General features: G+C 44.6%; 1 protein-coding gene across 1 annotated transcript in view; it reads left to right on the top strand.

The window, feature by feature from the left end:
• nrxn2b (neurexin 2b) overlaps positions 1–21,514 on the top strand; it is a 437,850-nt gene that overhangs the window by 196,438 nt on the left and 219,898 nt on the right. The window contains exons 12-14 of the mRNA XM_067261168.1: positions 14,186–14,305; positions 15,059–15,440; positions 18,986–19,176. Of these exons, the coding sequence (XP_067117269.1) occupies positions 14,186–14,305; positions 15,059–15,440; positions 18,986–19,176 (693 nt within the window). The remainder of the gene's footprint in view (positions 1–14,185; positions 14,306–15,058; positions 15,441–18,985; positions 19,177–21,514) is intronic.

The following is a 21,514-nucleotide window of genomic DNA, read 5'->3' as shown; positions in this document are numbered from 1 at the left end:
ACACAATCTGACTTAAAGAGAGGTTTGTGACTCGTACAATACCTTTGATTTTCGCCCCCAACCCGGACGTACTTCTGTACATTTTTCTGCTTTTTGATTAGAAGTCACATTCACATCTAACAACGAAATCAATGTTTATTTTGAACACAGACCTTGACAATAAGCTTGCTAGTCCACTAATAAAAAAAAACCAGGACCAGTTTCCTCGTTGATTATTATATTAAAAGTACTTTAATGCTATGGACAGACATGGCTGGTTAGCTGCTGTCCGTCAGACATATGTGATCACATTACAACAACATAGTCTGAAGATTGGAAAAACATGTTTGCAAATATCACTCCTCTATATAGCATCATTTAATTTCCCCCCTTTTTCTTCCCTCTATCTGCATGTTTTAATGTGAAATGAACCAAATGCCTCTTAAAATGTTAAACAGAAATGACCCAATAAAGTAATCCTTTGAAGCCTATATAAACTTCAAAGGAATATATAATCAGAGCATTTTCCTAACCACTGCTGAAATGAAATGAACTTGGCTAACACTGGGAGATACATTAAGTGTGTGTTTACATGTGTCTGTGTGTGAGTGTGCGTGCATGTGCCAGTGTGCCTGTGATTTTGGTTGGGTCTGTGTGTGTGTATGTGTTTGTGTGTGTGTGTGTGTGTGTGTGTGTGTGTAGTTGTGTGTCCTCCTGACACATGCGTTTTATCAGTTGCTAAAGAAGACTATGGGGTCGACAGTAAAAAAACTATTAAGCTGGCACACGGACATGTTGCAATTTGACATGACAATGACAAGAATTAGTGGTCAACTGGCCCTGCAAACTTCACCGTGCTTCGGTTATAATAGATTCTAATCTCCATCTCAAATACTTTGTTGCAATAATGTGAAACACGATTTATACCTCCACCGCTGACAATGTTCTGGATTTGATTCAGTCTCTCACAGCGTTTTATAGTATAAACAGTATATGCACCATTTTGTGCTGGGCCTCTCAGGATGCAGGGGGTCAGAGGCAGATATCACCTCAGTTACAGAACGGCTCTCGTGTTTTTTGGATCTCTATATCCAGGTGATTGTAATATGCGTTGGTTAATAGGTAAAAAGCCTTTATAAGAATTGTTTATCCTCAGTAATATCTGTTAATAAGATTATAAAGATGTTAATAATATAAGTCAGGGTTAGGGTTCGGGCTAGGGTTAGTGCCATCTTAAGATGAGATAAACGTTAGTTAATAGGGAAAAGGGTCGTTATTTTGTTATATGACTTACTGACTTAACGCCTTATTACCTATTGTCAGAAATATTAATCTTTATCAAGTGTTGCACAGTCAGTCGGTGAAGAAGTCAAGGACGTTTTATTACTTGCGGCCGGCTGCAAGGAGACAAACCGACCAAACGCCATGGTGGTACAAAGTTTATACAGAATAAAAGGTTACATTCTTAATTTCTCTGACACCGATTAATTTACCTGTTACATGCTTTCTTTCTTTCCTTATTGTACTGATAGTTTGCATTAGATTCCCTCATTTGAAGAGCATTTAAACAAGCTTTTTGAGAGGTTTTGTTAATGTAAATGTGGATAGTTCTTGCTGGGGCAGTGTGTGAGGGACTTCTCATTCATGTGTATCTTTTAGTAAATCCCAGATATAAGAGACACACGTATTCGTTTGTGTCCAAATGCCAAAGTAAGAAAAAAAAAAAAAAAAGTGCAACGACTGTGCACAGAGGCAAATGTCACATCCATGGGAGTCAAAGGTCAGTTTTGAAAGGTGTCAGTCCACAAACGGTCTCATACCTGAGGCCACTGACCTTCCCAAGTCAGAGAGGCACACACGGAACTCACGGGAGTGCACTCTTCTCTCTCTGTTCCCTCTGGTTTGGAAATATCCAACCGCTGTGACTGTCAAATGCATTTCTTCACAGTGCTCTGCTGCCATACACCCGACGAACGAATGTAAGCAGAGAGGGAGAGAGAGAGAGGCAGTCAGAAGGATGGAGACAGACGCAGACAAACAGCAACAGACGCATGTAGCAGAGGGGACAGGAGAGGAAGGGCAGAGGTAGAAATGTAGAGGCAGCATCACTAAGTGAGAGAAGGAGAGGGAGATTTAAGGTTGGTGGCATGATGCCTATCGACGGTATTTTCCCTACCTATTTTTTTCTCTCTCTCTGTCTCTGTCTCTCTCTCTCTCTTTTTTTTTTTTTTTTTACAGATTTCTTGGTTGACTTTTCAATTCAACTGAAACATCCAGAACCATATCCGCTAGTCCTGGTAGGACAGGGAAGACCTGTTTCCTTGTCAAACCTTGAGTCCCAATCTTTATAGATTTACCCTGAACAGTCCACACCACCGCTCTCCCCTCTACTCTCTGATCCTTTAAAGTCAATCAAATCCACCTACAGTAGAACAGATGAAAGATTTTTGCTTAGCCCTGTGAGAGGACCCTTTGAGAAAAAACAAAAACAAAAGGAAAAACGGCTCTATTTCTCTAACACAAGGTTGTAGCAAGAACCTCTTTATCAGTAAAAGGTTGTAGAAACTGTTTTAATAGCATGGGGTTGGTGTCCCAGCGTAAGACCACTCAAACCTAGCTACGTTCTTATGGTGGAGTGGACAGGTGTAGAGGAAAAAAGTGCTCTTCAGGGGAAAAAAAGTGGATACTTTATTGGAAAGGCGGGAAACGAGGGTTAAACTCTCCCCGCACAGTAAGACCACAACCGCTTGAAGTCAATGGCCTGGTAAAGAGCGACGGGGTAGATCTGCTCTCATTATAGGAGATGGCCGCGGCACATTGATGCTGTCTGTGTTCATACTGCCTTTCTGGAATGATGGCTCTCCCAGGGCGCACTGCTGCTGCCGCCACTGCAGCATGCTGGGAAATGTGGTCCAAATCAGCTAAATACACCTGGACTTGATTCCTGGAAAGGAGACAAGATAAATAAAACAAATTACGGAGAATGATGGTAGAAATGAAGGGAGATATAATGGTATGGTAAGATAGGTTAGGGAGAGGAGAGGAGAGGAGAGGGAGCGAGACAGAGAGAGAGAGAGAGAGAGAGAGGCGAGAGAGTGAGAGACAGACCGAGAGAGAAATAGGATGGGAAGAAGATGATGCAAGATTCATTCTCATCTCATTACAATTGAAATCAATATCTCTTCCACTCAATATCAGCCCTGTTAATTTTCACTGCAGTCATGGCCATCTGCATTGCTTGGAGATTTCAACTGCACTTATCTAATCGTGCACTGTATAACAGCCACATACACGCACACGCACACACGCACCCTTATCTCTGTAATTGGCACAGAGGGCAGAGTGCCTGCCATGGATAATCATTGCTGGGGGGTCATTCTCTGTGTGGTCCCCACCCTCCTCCCTCCCCTCCACCCGCACCAGCTTCCCTCCGTTGCTCTCTCCCTCCGCTGCGGTAAATCAGCCAGTGTTTTGGACGGAGCTGCGAGGCTTGTTTCGCTGTAGTGGCAGGATGTGTCCTCGGCTGACTGCCAGCCCCAATACTCTCTCCCCCGCCAGAGACCCTCTGTTTTCAGTGCTGAGTGATGGGTGCAGGCCGTAGTATGTGTGTGTGTGTGTGTGTGCGTGTGCGAGACTGTGTGTGTGTGTGTGAGAGAGAGACAGAATGTTGATCTGGTTGTTCCCATATGGTTTGTCATCCTCAATCAGAGCTCCAGTCGCATCGACGGTCTTAGTGGGCGTGGTTCCTATGAGCAGTCATCAAGAAAGCAGTGCACACACACACACACACATACATACTCAGACACACGCACGCACATCTTCATCATTAGATCTATGGAGATAGACGTTGCTCTCCAGATGGTGGGAGCTCCCGATTGGGAACTTGATCTGCGATAAAGAGACGCCTGCGATCAGCGTCAAGCGCCGCTTGAACCTGATCTGAGAAGTCAAGCGAGACGTTCCTCTCCTGCTGTAGGAACTGCTTTTATCTGCTTACGTAACTGCCCTCTATAGCAGAAAACTGCCTGTCTCAATGGTTATTGAAGTCGAGATACGAGCAATTCCACAAAGACATACGCTTCCTAACATTGTTATACACATGACAAAACAATAGTAAAATACCATACCTTTTTATGCGACAAGCGGTGAAGGATGGATTGCGTGGTCTCTCATGGACACACACACACCCACTCACACTAACTGTTACGCACACATGCGCGCACAAACACACATGCTTGCTGTGTGCAACCCCCTTGAGCTTTTGCCAAAAAGGGTTTCCAATTTAAATTGCACAGGATTCATTTTTTAACCAAGACACTCCACAATTTGAAAGTCAATGAGGAGAGGTTAACACTGTTAGTGGTCATGAATCATGAAAATGGACCCTCGGGTCTTTAAATAAGGTATTATTTGCATAGCCTCCATCATGAATTCAATTTGAGCCGCATACATAAGAAATGCCTACAGTCTGCTGGTTTGGAGTCCTGGGTTCGAAAATTTGTGACTAAAGGGTTTGCGGGTTGGAACAAATGTGGTGGCCACACTTAACTGTTTCAGTGAAATGTCTTTTAATATGAGGAAAATATTTAGGCACTTAGAACTGTATTTCGATAGAATGCAGAGGCAAAATGACAAAATGACTGCTCAGATTTGATTTAAAATTAACTCTTTTTGACACTATTTTTGAATTAACTATCATATGACTACATATAAATATGTATAGTAACAACATTGTAGTTACATATGAACTGCTATTTAGTTACATTTACACACTGTACAGTTTAGCAATCACAAGTTATTACACAAGTGAAACTTGGTATGGGGAGATTGGGCCTTCCAGGGGTAAATGGATGTTGACTTGTTTTTGGAAACACAACCTTCAGCTGCCCCTCCACTACATCCTCTTACCCCTTACATCCCTCCACCATACTGTGTCTTCTTACACGTTTGTAATAACCAATACTGCTAACGCTTAGGAACATATTTTTTAAATGATCAATTGTTATATTGTAGCTTTTCATCCTTGATAAAGGGAGTCAGACATAGGTAGAAACTTTTCATCCACCTACCTCCCCTTCAACCACATCTGTGCCACCCTCCCCTCCTCATCCCCCTCCTCATCCCCCTCCTCATGCCCCATCCTGCCCCCTCCCGTCCCCACCATCAACTCAAGTTCAGTCGTCATTTCCTCCATGATGCTGGTCTGATCTCAGGCTAAGCCGCCAGCCCCGAGGGTTGTGTGTGCTGGTCCTGGTTAGCAGATCACAGTGTACAGTGGGCTCAGAGGGCTCCTTGGTGCCAGTGTGGCTGCTGATGCCAGACTGCGGCTGCTGGACCCACTGCCCAGGCTGGGACAGAGTAATCAACCGTGAAGGTTGTGTGGAGCAAACAGCCATTAACCTATGACAACACTGGGCATGATCACTGACTGGAAGACAGAGGGAAGCGACACAGTGTTTGTCTGTGCTTGTGAGTTAATTGTGTGTGTGAGTTCAAATCTGTGTGTGTGTGTCCACGTGCACTTGTGTGTGTGTGTGTGTGTGTGCGTGCACTTGTGTGTGCTCGCCGCTGCCGCTCACCGGCAGCATGCCCCTTTCATTCAAAGCCATGCTTGTGATGCCCATATGGTGTTAATAGCGCCTCCCCCTCCCTGCCCTGCTCATGCCCTCGCATTCACATGCCATGCTTATTGTGTCGGCTGGTGTGATGTCATGCTGAAAGAACCCATCTGCTGTCATAGCGGGCTGGCACAAGGGAACCCTCGGGGAAGCAGGAGAGCGGGCGGAACCATGTTAGGGGCCACCCGATTCGGCAATGAGATCCGTTCAAGACTTCTGTGCGCCTCGAAGCGGTCCGTTCGCCGATAGTGTAGTGCCATGTTTTTGTGGCGAAGGTCCTTAGTGGCAAAAGAGATCAAGTGTGTTTCTGTTTTGCGCTTGTTGGAGTAGAGCAACGAGACACGGCGAACCCCGGAGGTTTCAAGCTGTGGAGCACTTGTAAAAACCCACAGAGAGTGAACAGCTTGAGAGCAGAGCTGGTGGGACGATTGTTGTGTTCGCAGGATGGAGGAACATCATGTGTGTGTGTTTGCGCGTGTGTTTGTGTGTGTACTGTACATTTTACCTCGGTCTAACTATAATTGGCATCACTGGGCACATTTGTGTGTGCATTTGTGCCCACACGCAATCGGGTTTACCGCATGACTGAGTGTGTGTGTGTACGTTTGTGTTTCGGAGGGGCGTATTTGGCAGTGTTACAGGTGGTTATATGAGTGTGAAGAGAGAGTGAGGATGGAGGAGGGTGGAGTATGTACGCTGGGCTGGTGGGAGAGAAGGAGGGGCAATCCTAACAGTGGGGGAGTGATGCCAAGGGAGAGCAGATGGCATAGTGGAGGGGGCATGGGGGTGGCACAGAGGCTGGTAGATGCGTCTCTGCACACACAGTGAGCAGAGACGTCGGTACCCGCACACACTCACTCGAATCTTTCAAATGACATCGACTCTCTTTCTGAAACTATACACGACAGACAGTGCACAGGATATAGACCTAGTGTTGTCGGACAGAACAAATGGATAATCCCCCCCACACACACATACACACACCTTTGCCAGAATGTCTAGGTCATGTAGAGGAAGTTGCACTGCTGAATAGGCACTCCTGGTTTGCTCCATGCCAGTCTACAACGTACCAAGGACCTGCTAACCGGTGCTTTAAACGTCATAGCACAGCTCTTGCATGGCAAGTAAATGGCACTACACTTTAAATGGACTATCCCTTTTTTTTTTTTCTCTCGAACTCTCCGTTTCTCTGTCTCTTTCACTCGTTGTCAAGGCCCAATAAAGAGTTGGAGAGGTGTTTCAGAGAGCCCTTGTGGGCAGTGGGGCATGCTCATGTCTCTCTTCACAGCGGGGGGGGGGGGGGGGGGCAGGAGGAGAGCGGGCGTCTCTCAAATGCAATCAGAGGGTAGGTTGCCTCTCAGACATGCACTCAGACATAGCCATCCAAACGCTCGCACCTGCACACGTCCACTTGTGCATCCGCCCGTACACAGACCCACGCACGCTGCACGCACACGCTGCACGCACACACACACACACGCATATGGGGATGGATCCATCATGCACACGTGCAAACGCACTTTCCTGACACTGCTGAAAACGTTCACACCTGTCCCAGCCGGGGCTGCTTTAAGATAACCAAGTCGACGGCCCAGCACCTGTTACCTTTTAACCCCTGCGTGTGTGTGTGTGTGTGTATGGGCGTGTGTGTTGTACTTGGTCTGGTGTTTGGGAGGTTCCTTGTTTACACTTTATGCTGTCCATACACAACACACTGTAGCTCCTTCGGGAGTCTGCTGGGATGGGGAGAGCAGTTGGACTGAGAGAAAGATGACAACACAATAACACAGTTCAAGATTAATTCTTTAGCTGGAAAAAACAGGGTCAAAAATAAATGAGTGGTGCTGTGTAGGGATTATAGTTCATGTACACCCGAGGGGGTGGTGGTGGTGGTGGTGGGGGGGTGCTTAAAGCCCCTTACCTGCTGGTGAGTCATGAATACTAACAAGAATTCAGAAACAACACCTGCTCACACACGTGCACACAGGCACAAGTTTGCACACACCTTTCTACTTTGATTCCTCTGTCTTGGCATGCCAACACTTTTTGTGAAGAGTTACTTGAGACAGTTGTGTTTCCTCCTCTCTTTTCTATGCCTCCATCCCTCTCTCTCTCTGTACCTTCCTCTCTCTCTGTTGCTCTTTCTTACCCGGGCACACTTTTTGGAACGATCTCAGTCAGCGTAAATTAGTAGTCATTTTCAGGCCTGCATCAAAATCCATACCTGTCATCCAGGATCTACACTCATCCATCCAGCTCTCCCTTCTTCCCTCTCTCCACCTGAAGTGCTGAGCGTCGGCATCCTCCCTCTATCCTCAGAGGGGGGCTGCCAAGCCAAGAACGACAGAACAAGAGAAAGGACAAGAGAAGGAGGTTGGAATCTTCCCCGAGCCTGTTTTAATTAGACTGCCGACCAAAGCTATTTTCTGTGTGTGTGTGTGTGGGGGGGGGGGTTTATTGTGAGTGTGTGTGTGTTTGCACACATCACTGTACTGCTGACCTCATATCTCTGGGTGACTCCTTTCTAATAAAAATCATCCCATATATTTGAGTCAGGCACTCTCCGCGGGCTACTATACCACCCCTAAAGATGTCAGCTGCAGGAACAGTACTGACAGGACTCATAAAACGGGATAAAGGCAGTAGAGTTGGATATTTAATAGGTAACACATCAAATACTACACGAAAACTAAATAATGTGCAAATCAATTGACGTTTTTATGGCAAACTTTTACAGGATATTGTTATCGGTTGATTAATGCTACCAGTTGGCCATTGCTGTCTGTTTGTAATTGTTATAATTAATCAATTAATTTCAGTATTAATATTTAGCATTGTAAACATTTGTATGTTTTAAGTACAGTATTAATATTAGGATCTGTTTTTAAATTATCCTCACAATAGAACGTCGAGAGTAACATACACAGAGAGTGGATATGATGAGGTTGCCTTGTTTTACATCACGGCTACAAACAGTCTTCATAGTCTTCCCCTGGCTGCCATGTGGCTCTGACCCGTTTACTCAGCAACACACACACACACACACACACACACACACACACACACACACCGCTTACCCTGACAACATACTGGGATTATACTCGATCTTAGCGACACACGCTTCTTTGACCTCCGAGGACCACTGACACGGCAAGTCGCTGAGTCACAGCGGGTTGTGCCCTCGCCGAGCTGTGGTGATGCTATCCTTCATGACTCGCCAGGGCTCTGCGCCTCGTGGGAATGTTGTCTCCCGCCATCCCACCGGAGCTCTCCTAGGCTGAGTGGGATCCCCTGGGGGCGATCTGCAAGACGAAGCCACGGCCAATTAAACTCCCCGGCCGTGTCAGAACTGCTCTCGGTCGGCCGTGCTGGGGCTCCAGTGGGGGGAGAATGGTAGCGACGTGCCAACGAGCCCTGAGCCACACGACGGCCTACTTTCCTGTTCCCCGACGCTGTGAGGAGCTGGGGGCTGAGGTGATGTGCGCTGGGGCTAGGAGGTAGGGTCCCGTGTCCGTGGAGAACGGGGCTGTGAGGCGTCGGCACACATTCGAAGGTCTGTGTGAGTTGGCGGAGACGCTGTTTCTACCATGTTGTGACGTGTAGATAAAGACAGAAAGATCCTTTTGATTGACAGACCGTTCTTTCCATCGTTTCTTTCTTTCTTGCCATGTCACCTCAGCAATTTTTTTCTAGTAGGGGGTAAGGAAAGCTGACATTCAATAGTATTGGAACAGACTGTTGTTTTCATAGTATGTCGTGCCATCGACCCTGAACAAAGACCTAGTACCAATTCACTCATTACTTGAGTGGTATCCACACCCCTGATCACGTTGACAATCCACAGCCATCGGTTGCCCGGGTCTCTTCATTGATCCAATCACGTTTAACGAAGGCTGCTTACACACGACAGCACTGCCGTCTTCGACGAACAACGCTCGGCCATTAGCATTTGGAACGGCCTGGAAACTTCACGCGAATCATTTCCTTTCCTCCGTTCAGTCAGAGGGCGAGAGAGAGAGAAACTCCATCAGATATCCACTAGACCACACATCTCCATACCACCTCCCTCGGGCTTACATGCACACACACACGACAGAAGAAGTCAATGATGGAGATTCAGAGAGGGAAGGATGAGAGGGGGGGGGGGGGCGGGGGTGTGGGAACAGAGTCGACAGATGAAAAGACAGAGACGATCCTTTGTTTGTACGATCAGAGCACCTCTCCCCTCATTGATCTCGGCGACAAAGAGAGAGTAAGCTCACGAAAAGGGCACCATGGAGTGGAATTAATTGCGTTTTAATATCGCCGGGTCCTATTAATGATTAACCGACTCAGAGGAGTATGTGTGTGTTTGTCCACGAGGGCGTGTGCGCGCCCATGTGTATATGTATTTCTTTGTGTGTGTTGAGCAGTTGCGTGTGCGTATGGCCTTCATGTGTTTGTGTGCATGTGTGTGTGTGTGATGGCACAGCATTAAGGGCTTATTGCCTCATTGAACGCTGAGCTCTCAGCCTCTGGTCTGTTTAGACTGTTCATTACCTGGGCATTAGAACACGACACGTCATCCATGAGTCAAACTGACTGGTCGTACGGGCAGCCAGGTGGCCCGGCACTATAGGGATGTCTGTACCTATGGGCACCACTGTAAGTTGCATGTTGCATGCTTTATAGCAGTTCTGAGCTTTCTACGCCTAACCTGTTTGACGGGCGATGCAAAGAATCACCTTGGCCAACTTTAGGCATCTTAGAATTCACATATCCACCAAAGCTGCCAAAATGTATATGTTCTTGCTGATTTTACCTCACATTAACCACTGGTCTACTGCCAACTACCACTACCCTTAATTAAACCGGTCATGTCTCTACAAACAGGCTCTCAAAATACTAAACTAATATACTAAAACTAAATACAGCCATCACTGTTCAGTCCTCCATAAGTACAGACTTTTAAGTTGGGACAACCCCCCCCCACCGCTATGCAGCCTAGTCAAGTTTAGAACAGCAGCAACCACTGCTACTCGAGGGGCAGCAAGAGGAGACTGTGAAAAAAGTGTGGACAGTCGGTTTTCTCAGTTAGTTTAGCCCGGGAATGGAACCATCTCCCACAGAACATTAGAGAATCAACCTCGTTCAACTGCTTTAAAAGGAATCTCAAAACATGGTTGATAATTAACCAAAAATGTGATCATTAGTGGGTAAGCAGTGGAATAATTTTTTAGCAGTAGAATTATTTTTTACCACTTGTTTGTACACCCATTGTTCTTTTCCTTCTACCCATGGTTAAGAACCAAGTGGAGTTTGTGTATTGGGATTTTCAGTTTGATACATTTGAACTCAATGCCTTTTTTTTTAGGTTGTATAGCCTTTTTTCACTCTGGCAGGGGGACTGCCATTGGGAACTAGCCTTTTGGCTATAATTGGGTGCATTTATATTTTAATGTTCATGAATATACTCTGTCCCTCTTGATCAAATAAATTGAATTGAATTGAAAAAAAGATTGTTTTCAACAGTGAGTAATTTATCGGGATGGGGATATTTAATATTTATCTGTGGGGCTCGCAGCAACCGAACTCTTGAGTAGAAGCTACTGTATTAGGGTTAGTGTGATTAAGGGGCTGTGTTTGTGTATTCCATCCGAATGCGTTTGATAACCAAACATGCACTTGGCTGAGCAATAAGATGACTCATTAATACAAGCACGGTAGGCTTACGGTGTGTAATTGATGTATTATTTGAACGTGTAAGGTGTTCTTGGGGCCTAGCGTAACCACCCCTCTTGCACACCTAGGCGCTAGCAGTCATATCTGGGTTCCTCTTGAAAGCAAAAGCTCTATATTTAGTGTTAGTAGCTGTTATTGCCTATTGTGTCAGATGTTGGCCCTCAGCAGTGCCCCCTGCTCTCTCCTGGCCCCCTAGTGGCCAAGGATGATAAATAACCCATAGACTTTGTCCCTGGGGAAAGCACAGCCCATTTATTCTCCCTGCAGCACAGCTGACAGGACCACGGTCGTACATCACACGCTGTTGTTTTCCTAGTTTCTCTTAAATGTGTTCCCTCGCTCTGTAGAACTATTCATTGCTTGTGCCTCTCTGTCTCTCCCTCTTTACTCTTTCATTCTCTCTCACATTCACTGTCTGTCATTTGCACTTCTTTATGCAAGTTAAAGTCGTTTTATTTTAATTCTACATCGGTTCACCAGTTTTCTGTTGTGTGTCTTTATCTCTCTCTCCCTCTCTCTCAGCAGTAGCAAGCCTTTACTTCATATTTACTTCACACACAGGGTGATTAAAACTCTCTCCATCCAATTTCTTGTGGCTCGACACAAAAAAGCCAATGCGAACAGTGACTGTGGTAAATGAGAAAGTGATTCTCCTGTGTCTATGTGTGTGTGTGTGTGTGTGTGTGTGTGTGTGTGTGTGTGTGTGTGTGTGTGTGTGTGTGTGTGTGTGTGTGTGCAGACAGAAGGTGGGCTATCAATTGATGGAACCTTTTTCCTTGAAACTAAATCATTTCACACACAACTGGGGGGCACAGTCATATTCCACCAAGATATACTTCATCATAGCACAACAGCACCTCCGGCTAGTCAGCTATAGCCAGACATCACTACAGTCCCTGTGATATGGAAGGCTTTCTAATAATGGACCTGCCTCATGCATACACAAAACACATTTTAAAATAGTATTACAAAGCGAAAGTTTTTTTTAAATAATTAAATAAACTTATAGTTTTAGCCCACTGAAGAGTTTTTAAAAGCTTGTTGAATAGAAGTGACTGGCTTCAATTTAACACTGCCGCTATATCGGTCTGGTCCACTGGTTAAGTGGAAGACTCCACTCATTATAGCTTTGTTTATACACACATTATTCTCCTCTCTAATCACCATTAGGGCAGTAACTTTATACTGTGAATTCAGGTAATCTGGGAAATATTTTTCATGCATTTTCTCATGGGAGCTTCCTGATTAACTAGTGCCCTGACCCTTTATGTGACACCACACCAATCACGTTTTGTGATTTCAGTCACATAACATCCATGCTAAATATAGAGTCAAAGTTCTGTGGACTAGACATTGTCATAGCAGGGGAAAAAACACTCTGGAGTTTAGGTGTCCCACATTACCCAATGTCCCAGATTACCCAAATTCACCCTAGATGAACACATTACATATTGTGTTAAGAACATTTGCGATTATTTGGTATCTCTACGTTAAACCAAAAACATAATTTCTTGTTGCACATCTCATTGGAATATACAGTGACAACCAACCCCGTGGCTTATTACTTGATGTTATTTACATTTTGTCATTTAGCGGACGCTCTTATCCAGAGCGACTTAAAGTAAGTACAGGGACAAGTAGGGTGAAGTGCCTTGCCCAAGGACACAACATCATTTGCACAGCCCAGAATCGAACCGGCAACCTTCGGATTACTTGCCCGATTCCCTAACCGCTCAGCCACCTGACTCCTTGGTATGCTGATAAAAGTGATATTCATTCATACCCAGGACCTTAAGCTTTGAATCAATATTGAAATAAGTCTTCTATAATTTGCTGGTGCTAAGAAATACTGGCATCGGTAAGAGTGTGACACCAATCCCTGGTCTCCCCTACACACAAATCGAGCCGTAGCCTTTCAGCGACGGACACGTTGCGTTGCTGATAACTCGCTCTTTCTCCCACTCTGTCACTCTCTCACGCCGTGGCATACTTGATGCAGTGTCATTACAAAGATATAAATAACCCTAGTTCAGATGGAGAGAAGTGGTAGGGAAGGCTGCTGTAAACATGGCCTTAATAAGCTGTTCCACTCTAGCCATATGCCACTCCATAGAACATGTTTTTTCCGTGACTGTGAATATGTTATAGCGAAAGTGAAGAGGGAGAACAATGAGAGGAGAAGGCAAAGAACAGGCGAGACCCACAGCCGACTGCCTTGCGTGAAGAAAATGCTCAAGTGTGCTGCAAAATACATTAGGTGCTCAGTAAGCGAGTCCTGCAATTTTTTTTAAAGAGGTCTCTTTTCTATGTCGTGCTACCAGACACTGTTTGCCTTTATCAGTGGTGGACAGTTACGAAGTACATTGAATTTGTTCATGTAGGCCTCATTAAGTAGATTTTCAATTATCGGCATACAGGATTTGTGTATCGTACTTTGTCCACCACTGGACTTTATTGGCACGCTTACTGTTGAAAATACAGTAATGTAAATATGGTTCTGTAGTGTACGACCCTATAGGCCTAATTGATGGTGTCTTTTTAGGGCTGTTTGTCTCGGTTTTATTGTCTACATGTCACATTTATTTTTCATTCTTTCAGGTTGTTTATGAGTGCTGAATGAATGACAGACACACAGAGTCTGTGTACACAATTTGAATGCTGTGTGTGTGTGTGTGTGTGTGCGTGTTTGTATGTGTGTCTGCGCGTGCCCTTGTGTTCAAATGGACAGACATGACTTGAGCGTGTGGATGTGTGTTAAAGCGCAGGTTTTCTCCACAGATATACAGTTCCTCACCTGTGGGTTGTAGCTGCTCTGTGCTTCATCACTCCTGCTGGCTGCTGGGTGACCACTTCTCCCCCCCCCACAGGTAAAGGACCAGAGACTCTCTTTGCTGGGCAGAAGCTCAATGACAACGAGTGGCACACAGTGAAGGTCATGAGGCGGGGCAAGAACCTGCAGCTGTCGGTAGACAACGTCACCGTCGAGGGTGAGTGTCAGCTGCGTGCTTGGGGATGACCAACGGGACGTTAGACAGTGACCAATGGATAGGTTGGAAATGAGACGGAAAGTGGCAGGGAAACATCTGGATCCCCTGGGCCGGGTTTAAAGAAGGGATTCAATAACCGAAAGATGGAGGAGGTGAACGATGATGATTGGAAGAGAGTGGAGGCGGAGGGTTACAGGAGGAAATGAAATGGATGAGAAGTAAGAGACCAGCTAACCTCACCTCCCCTGGGGTGACAGCAGGTTGGAAAGGAAGCAGATGAAGGAGAGAAAAAAGAAAGTGTGAGAAGAAGAGATACTGTAGAGAGGGTAAGCTGAGGCCCAGGGCTAGGTTTGACCGGTCAGGAGAGCGGTCTGAAGACCTCAGTTTCAGCCAGTTTGAACCGTTTCCTTCTCAGCCACTGTGGTGTCAGGGGAAGGGAGACCTTGTATGGATGGGGGTGTTGAGCGCTTCTGTATTTTCTATCTGCATCTTTGTAATGATCATTACTGTCTAGTACATTTTATTGTCAGCTATGTGCACGAGGGACACACTGAAATAATGTGTGGGATGTCAGTGTGTGTGTGTGGGGGGGGGGAGTGCGAGCGTTTGTGTGATCAAAATGAAAATAATTGCCTCGAAGCTAACTTTGTATACTTTGCAGTTAGAGTACTAGCACATTCATCCAAATGTGTTGGTATGTTGCCCAACTATCTGCTTGCACCTCATGCCTCTGACCCCCTCTACTCCTACCAGGCCAGATGACCGGCGCCCACACCAGACTGGAGTTCCACAACATCGAGACAGGCATCATGACCGAACGCAGATTCATCTCTGTGGTGCCCTCCAACTTCATCGGGCATCTGCAGGGCCTCACCTTCAACGGGGTTCCTTACCTCGACCAGTGCAAGAACGGAGACATCTCCTACTGCGAGCTCAACGCCCGCTTCGGCATGCGTCACATCATCGCCGACCCAGTGACGTTTCGAACGAAAGGCAGCTACCTAGCGCTAGCCACTTTGCAGGCCTACGCCTCCATGCACCTCTTCTTTCAGTTCAAGACCACCACGTCTGACGGACTGCTGCTCTTTAACTCTGGAGACGGCAGTGATTTCATCGTCGTGGAGCTTGTCAAAGGGTGAGCGTGAACAAGTCATGTCATTGTGTGGGTCAGTACATTGTATGTCATCAGGGAAGATATGCAGAGAGTTGCCATCGGAAATACTGAGAGTACTTGATTTGTTGAGACACGTATCATGGAATATTTCGAAAGCCATTTATGGTCCAATAAGATGTCAAATCCAGTTCTCAGTAAAAAAGAAAACAAAAAAGAGGTGGTTGCAAATTTGGGGTAGCTGAGCTGTGGAAAATAATTTAGGATGTGAACCAACTGTGCTGTGAATCAATTCTTGTTGGAGAGAAAGGCTGCACTAAATTCCTGGGAGCAAAAATAATCAGTTTGGTTTATGGCAGTATTGAATGGCGAAAACAGGTTTTAAGTGTGAGACCCAGAAGTTGGAGAAAACATTGTGTTCTCCACGGTAAATATCTGATGTCTCTCCAAATAAACTGGATAAACACAAATTCAGCTGAATGTATTTTCTGAGCCTTTGAAACTTCTTATGTAGTTGTTAAATTATGAACAGCGGTGTTGAATAACATGTCTGTGAATAGCATACCTTTGTCATACCTGCGATGCTGTTCATCCATTCCTGCAGAGATATGAATGTATCTCCCTGCCCCTCCTCCTCCCTGTCTAGTATTGTTACCAAACAAAAGGCCTAAACTGCCTTTTCCAGCAGGAACAAAGACAAGGACATGTGGAACAGAGACAGGATAAACACTGCACGCTGACAGTAGTCTTAACCAGGCAAACAAAAGACAACCATTTTGTCTGCACAAATGAAAGATGGCACCTTGTCAGCCCTGGGGTAGATGGAGGGGGGAAAGAGAAAGAGAGCGGTGTTCCTATATGTTGACCTTTGAAAAAACTGAGACAGACTATGGGTCCTATCTTGCAACCAGCGCAGTTGACTTTTTCAATGACGCAAGTATCATTCCTAGTTTGCACTCGACGCAAAGCAGACTTTTTCCTCCACAGACGCACGTCGGTAAATTAGGGAATGACCTTGCGGTTCAGCGAAAAAAGGAGGCGTGTTCCGGTGCAAACGTTCCCCGGTGATATTTTGCAGTTTCCGAAAAACTATTCCGCCACAGACCAGGAAAAACGTAGTCTAAAGTCAATGGCGCGTTATTCAGATGCTATTTTAAGGGCGCAAACTTGGCCCGTGCGCACTGCTGGCGAGGCCAGAGTCTTCTTCCTGCAAAGCTACGTTACATTGTTTTGACTTATTGTATGGCTGTGTTACATTTCTTTCATGTCAATGATTACAAAGATTTTCATGAGAAATCTATGTATGTGAACTTGATTTGTAACAATTGTGGCAATTTCCTCCCGCGCCTGTTTAACCGAAGATAATTTGGGTGGGTTTCTTATCCCATCCCAATCAGAATCAGAATTTGGTTTATTCACCATGTATGTTACACAAACACGGAATTTACTGTGGCAGGAAAATGCAAACAATAAACATATACGGGCCTTAAATTAAGTACAATGGTTAAACAAATTCTAAGAACTAAACAATTAAAAAATATAACAATTAAAATAATAAAATATATATAAAAATAAGACTAAGAATTTGAATGAGCATACATGAGAAATACATTAGATTTTTTGACAAACGGGAATTTCATTTTAGAGCACATCGAGTCAAGAAAAGGAATACAAAAATATTGAAAGTAAAAAAAAAAACTTGCAATTGCAAACTTGGATTGCAAACCAGGCAGGCACGAGGCCCCCGGTGGTGCAAGGCCCTGTGCGGTCGTATTAAAACTGTTATGCTTTGTATTATGACTGTCATTAGATCTGTAAGCCGCTGTTGTAGTGCGGGCGTGCATGTGTGGCTCTTTGCTATGGTGCGTTTTAGTTTTGGCTCTTTATGCTGGACTGGTTAGCCACCCCTGCTCTAACCTCACTTGACGGCCTCCTCATACAATAGGAAACGTATCCTTGACTCTTTGCCCCCCATGTTGCACTCATGGCGATATGAAAAATAATATGTTCAGGGACAAAGTGGCTCAGTTTCCAGTTAGTTTCTTGTGAGATCCCTTCCATATATGTTAGCTTGTTTCTATGAGTCTTCTTAATGTGTTGTGAATGAATGCTAGTGCAGTGCCCGTGGGCCGAAATGTTAGGTGGCAGACAATGAAACATCCGATTCAATATTTATATATTTGTCGTGAACCACACATCTAAACAACTTCACAGTCAACAATCCATGTCATTGGGGACTAAGAAAAATACCTGGCTGTTTTTAAACTTCACACAATACCCGGTTCTGGAGCCACAGAAGCACAGACAGATGCAGAGATTCATGGATTTAGAGTTAAATTGGATTTCTTGCTTGGAGTAATTGATATTTAGGCTAGAATACATATTTATTCAGCAGTCTCATTGTAAATAACTTAGTTAAAATAGTCTCTTACATGAATTAGATATATACAAATAAATAAGAACTGCACTTCATAAGAGCAAATGAGAGAAGCAGAGAAAGTTGTAAAGCCGGGGACCTTTGGGTTAGCTACTCTTCAGGCAAATAGATTTGATATGACTGGGTACACATCTAATAAATCTAACTGTAACTTTGATGATTAAAGAGTGTTCACTGTTCAAACAATAGAAACATTATGAGTTTACATTACATTTAACAGACGCTCTTATCCAGAGCGACTTACAGTAAGTACAGGGACATTCCCCCGAGGCAAGTAGGGTGAAGTTGCCCAAGGACACAATGTCCTTTTGGCACAGCCGGGAATCGAACTAGCAACCTTCTGATTACTAGCCCGATTCCCTAACCGCTCAGCCACCTGACTCCCCTTAGCCACAGAAAAGTAAAAGAAATCACAAACAGAGGCTATAGGGACAGATGACCGGAATGATGACCGGAATTTGATAGCACGATTGTTATAGTGAAGGCCCCCACTCTTTTTCATACAGGTTGTATCAGTGTCAATCCTATAATCTTACCCGAGAGTATGAAATACTTCCAGTACTTCCAGCAAGAGATCCAGCAAGTTTAAATGTAAGAAAGTAATGTGAGAATTGACGCCTTTGGAAGACCAAGAAATATTAATTTGTAGTTGGTCTGATAAATGCTAAACTTTGTTGAAATCAGACAACACTAAAATAATTCCTAAAATCTGACTTGTAAAATGAGAAACAAATTTACGTCAAACATGGCATCGAAAGTTGATGAGGGGGGGGGGGGGGGGGGGGGAAAGACAGAAATGCAGCTTTTAATAATAATAGGGGAAGAGGAAGAGGAGGGTTTTTTGTCTGTCTTCCTAATTGAGCTTGTCTGCAGTTGAATGCCCCATGTCTTGGTTGAGATTGTCCCCCATCACCTTGGTGACGTCAGCCCCATTGAACAATTGTAATTGTATTTAATAATGAGAAAAAAAATTCAACCTATCATCTCACTTTTTGCTTCTGTAATGTGTTTACAGAAGTAAAGAAAAAACAACAACCTTTGCGTCATGTCTTGAATACACCCGCTCCCTCGTTCTCTTTCTAGCACACACACACACACACACTTGTTACTGACCACTTTTTGTCTCCCACAGGTACGTCCACTACGTATTTGACCTTGGCAATGGCCCTTCACTCATGAAAGGCAACTCTGACAAGCCACTCAACGACAATCAATGGCACAACGTGGTGGTCTCTCGGGACGCCAACAACATGCACACGCTCAAGATCGACTCGCGCACCGTCACTCAGCACTCCAATGGAGCCCGCAACCTGGACCTCAAAGGTAAGGCAGTGCTCTAAGTTTACAATCTAAACAACCCATTCTAGGACTGGCTAATCTAAAATGTACACCACAGCACCCCACCACAACAATCCAATCATCTACTCTATGAATCTCTGACCCAGACTTTCCTATATCGAACATACCACACGTACCATTTCAGATTTAACGGCACTTTTGTTGGTGTCCCTGATTGCCGAACTGAAACTTTAAACTCTATTCTCAAAATATTTCATTGACTGTAGATTTCTCTCTCAAGAGTCATTGAGAGTTTAAACGTCCTGCGCTGTCTGAATTATGTTCAGTCTGGGGGTGATTGTGCTCCTCATTCTGATCCTTTGTTACTTTTAGTGAACTACTCAATAACTCTACTCACGGGTCTTAAGTGAACTGCCTTAAGTATGCATAGTGGGGAAAAATGCAACCCTTGTTGCTGTAAGAGTAGGAAACTATGTCTATGTCTGTGTCTCATGAAAGATGTATACTGATAGCATACAGTTGAGGATTGAACACTGATATGATCGTTTCCAAGGTGTCGTTTAAGCTGCCGTTAACTAAAATAATCAGTTTTAGGATGGTTTGTCACATCTGGTTGATTTAGTTACAAAAAATAGACAAATAAATACAAGAGATATCTGCATATTTTTACATATTTTTTTAGACTAAGTATGTGTGCTCTTGCATGTGTTTGTGCGCTGTTGTATGTGAAGCGCTGTGTGTCTGTGCATGTACACAGCTTTTTATTCCTGTTCTGTTTGTTCAGCTTTCAAATGTATGCCAGCTCAGGAGTTTTGGGTATGTTTGATTTAGCAGGAGAGAGGGGAAGAGAGACCCCGCTCCCCATGCCAAGCTTAAATCTGCCCGCCAAACAAGAGTTGGACTTGAGGCAAAAATTAATTCTAACAAAAGCCTGGCATCGGCGACACTCACACCATTCCATCCTCTTCACCTTGAAAGATGATCTGCTTTTTTCAATGTTCTTCACGTTGGTCACACTGTCCCTTGCATAGTCCCCAACCAATCAAACAAACCTTGAATATAAACCACATCTACCTTTCCAAAAAAGAAAAATGACCATGGTGATATAGTATCAGTTGTATGTTTCTCTCTTCCTCGCTCTCTCTTTATCTCCCCCTATCACCCTCCTACTTCTGCTCGCTCCTGCCGGAATATATCCTCAAAAATAAGAGTCCTGGTTAAAAGCCACTTAGGTGTGAACTTGTGTTCCATTGTAACAGTGCAGACGGTGCCGAAGAAAAGGACACTGGGTAATTGCAGGTTTCAGACAGACAGACTGAAATATTGATCACATGGTTATGTTGACTCTTGAGCAAGTTGGACCCACTAGAGGGTAAACGAGCAGGAAAAAAAAACTGTGACTCAGATTTCTGAGAAAACATATGGTAAAATTATAATCCAAAAGGAGATAAGAAGCAATTACGGCCCTATCCTTAGGGGGCCCTATTGAAACTATTGGAGGTGTATGACATCCGAGAGAAAATGGTCATTTATCTTCGCTCACAGCGATTCACTCAAATTTGGGCTCTGGGATAGCAGTGAGTCTTGTGATGGGGAGGGGGTTGATGAGGTGTTTGGGGAGGCAATGTGGTGATCGGTGTCTCTGGGGCGCTGCTGAAGGATCTGAGAAGTCTCTTGTTTCTCACTCTCTGCCTCTGTTCTGTTCTTTCTTGCTTACTTTCTCCTAAAGTGAGACACCTTGCAGCGCCTTGCTCTCTGTCTGTTTTGTCTTTCTCTCTCTCGCTGTCTCTCTCTGGCTACGTTTTGCCAGGGTAAGGGTGGCGCAATTAAAAGGGTATAATATTATACAATGATAAAGAAGCGTATAAATCATGAGAGGGTAGATTATAGATGGGTGGCACTCCGCCCGGTCGTCATGGGCACAAGGACGAGGGAGAGAGACCACTCAGCCTCTGAAATGAACTTCAGCATCTAAGAGAAACTAACGCATGCTATCTTTTAGTGTCTTAATGTCAGGAATTGCGTAGGCAGTTAAGACATTCAGATAGATAGGATTAGTGTTGCTGAATGAACGAGCATCGGTAGAAGAGTTAGGGCTACAACTTAACTTGTGATAATTTAACATCCAATCTAGTAACTTTATATCCCAGCCAACTCCTAACAAACCTTTCTCTATCCTGATATAGCGTTGTCATTTCATTGGTCCGCTTCCAGTTCATAAATCATGACACTTTGACAGGCCATCTTCCTATGTTTCCTGGCTTGATATGCTCCAATAATCTCAGAATGTTCTAACTCTAATTGATGGGGTTTGCTGAGGTTTTTCCTGATTGATTGCAGTCATCAAGTCTTGAGTGACACC

Source organism: Osmerus mordax, chromosome 23 (genome assembly GCF_038355195.1).
Source record: "Osmerus mordax isolate fOsmMor3 chromosome 23, fOsmMor3.pri, whole genome shotgun sequence".
NCBI classification, from domain to species: domain Eukaryota; kingdom Metazoa; phylum Chordata; class Actinopteri; order Osmeriformes; family Osmeridae; genus Osmerus; species Osmerus mordax.
The sequence above is the reverse complement of the archived record's forward strand: the minus strand, read 5'-3'. Positions and strand labels throughout refer to the sequence as shown.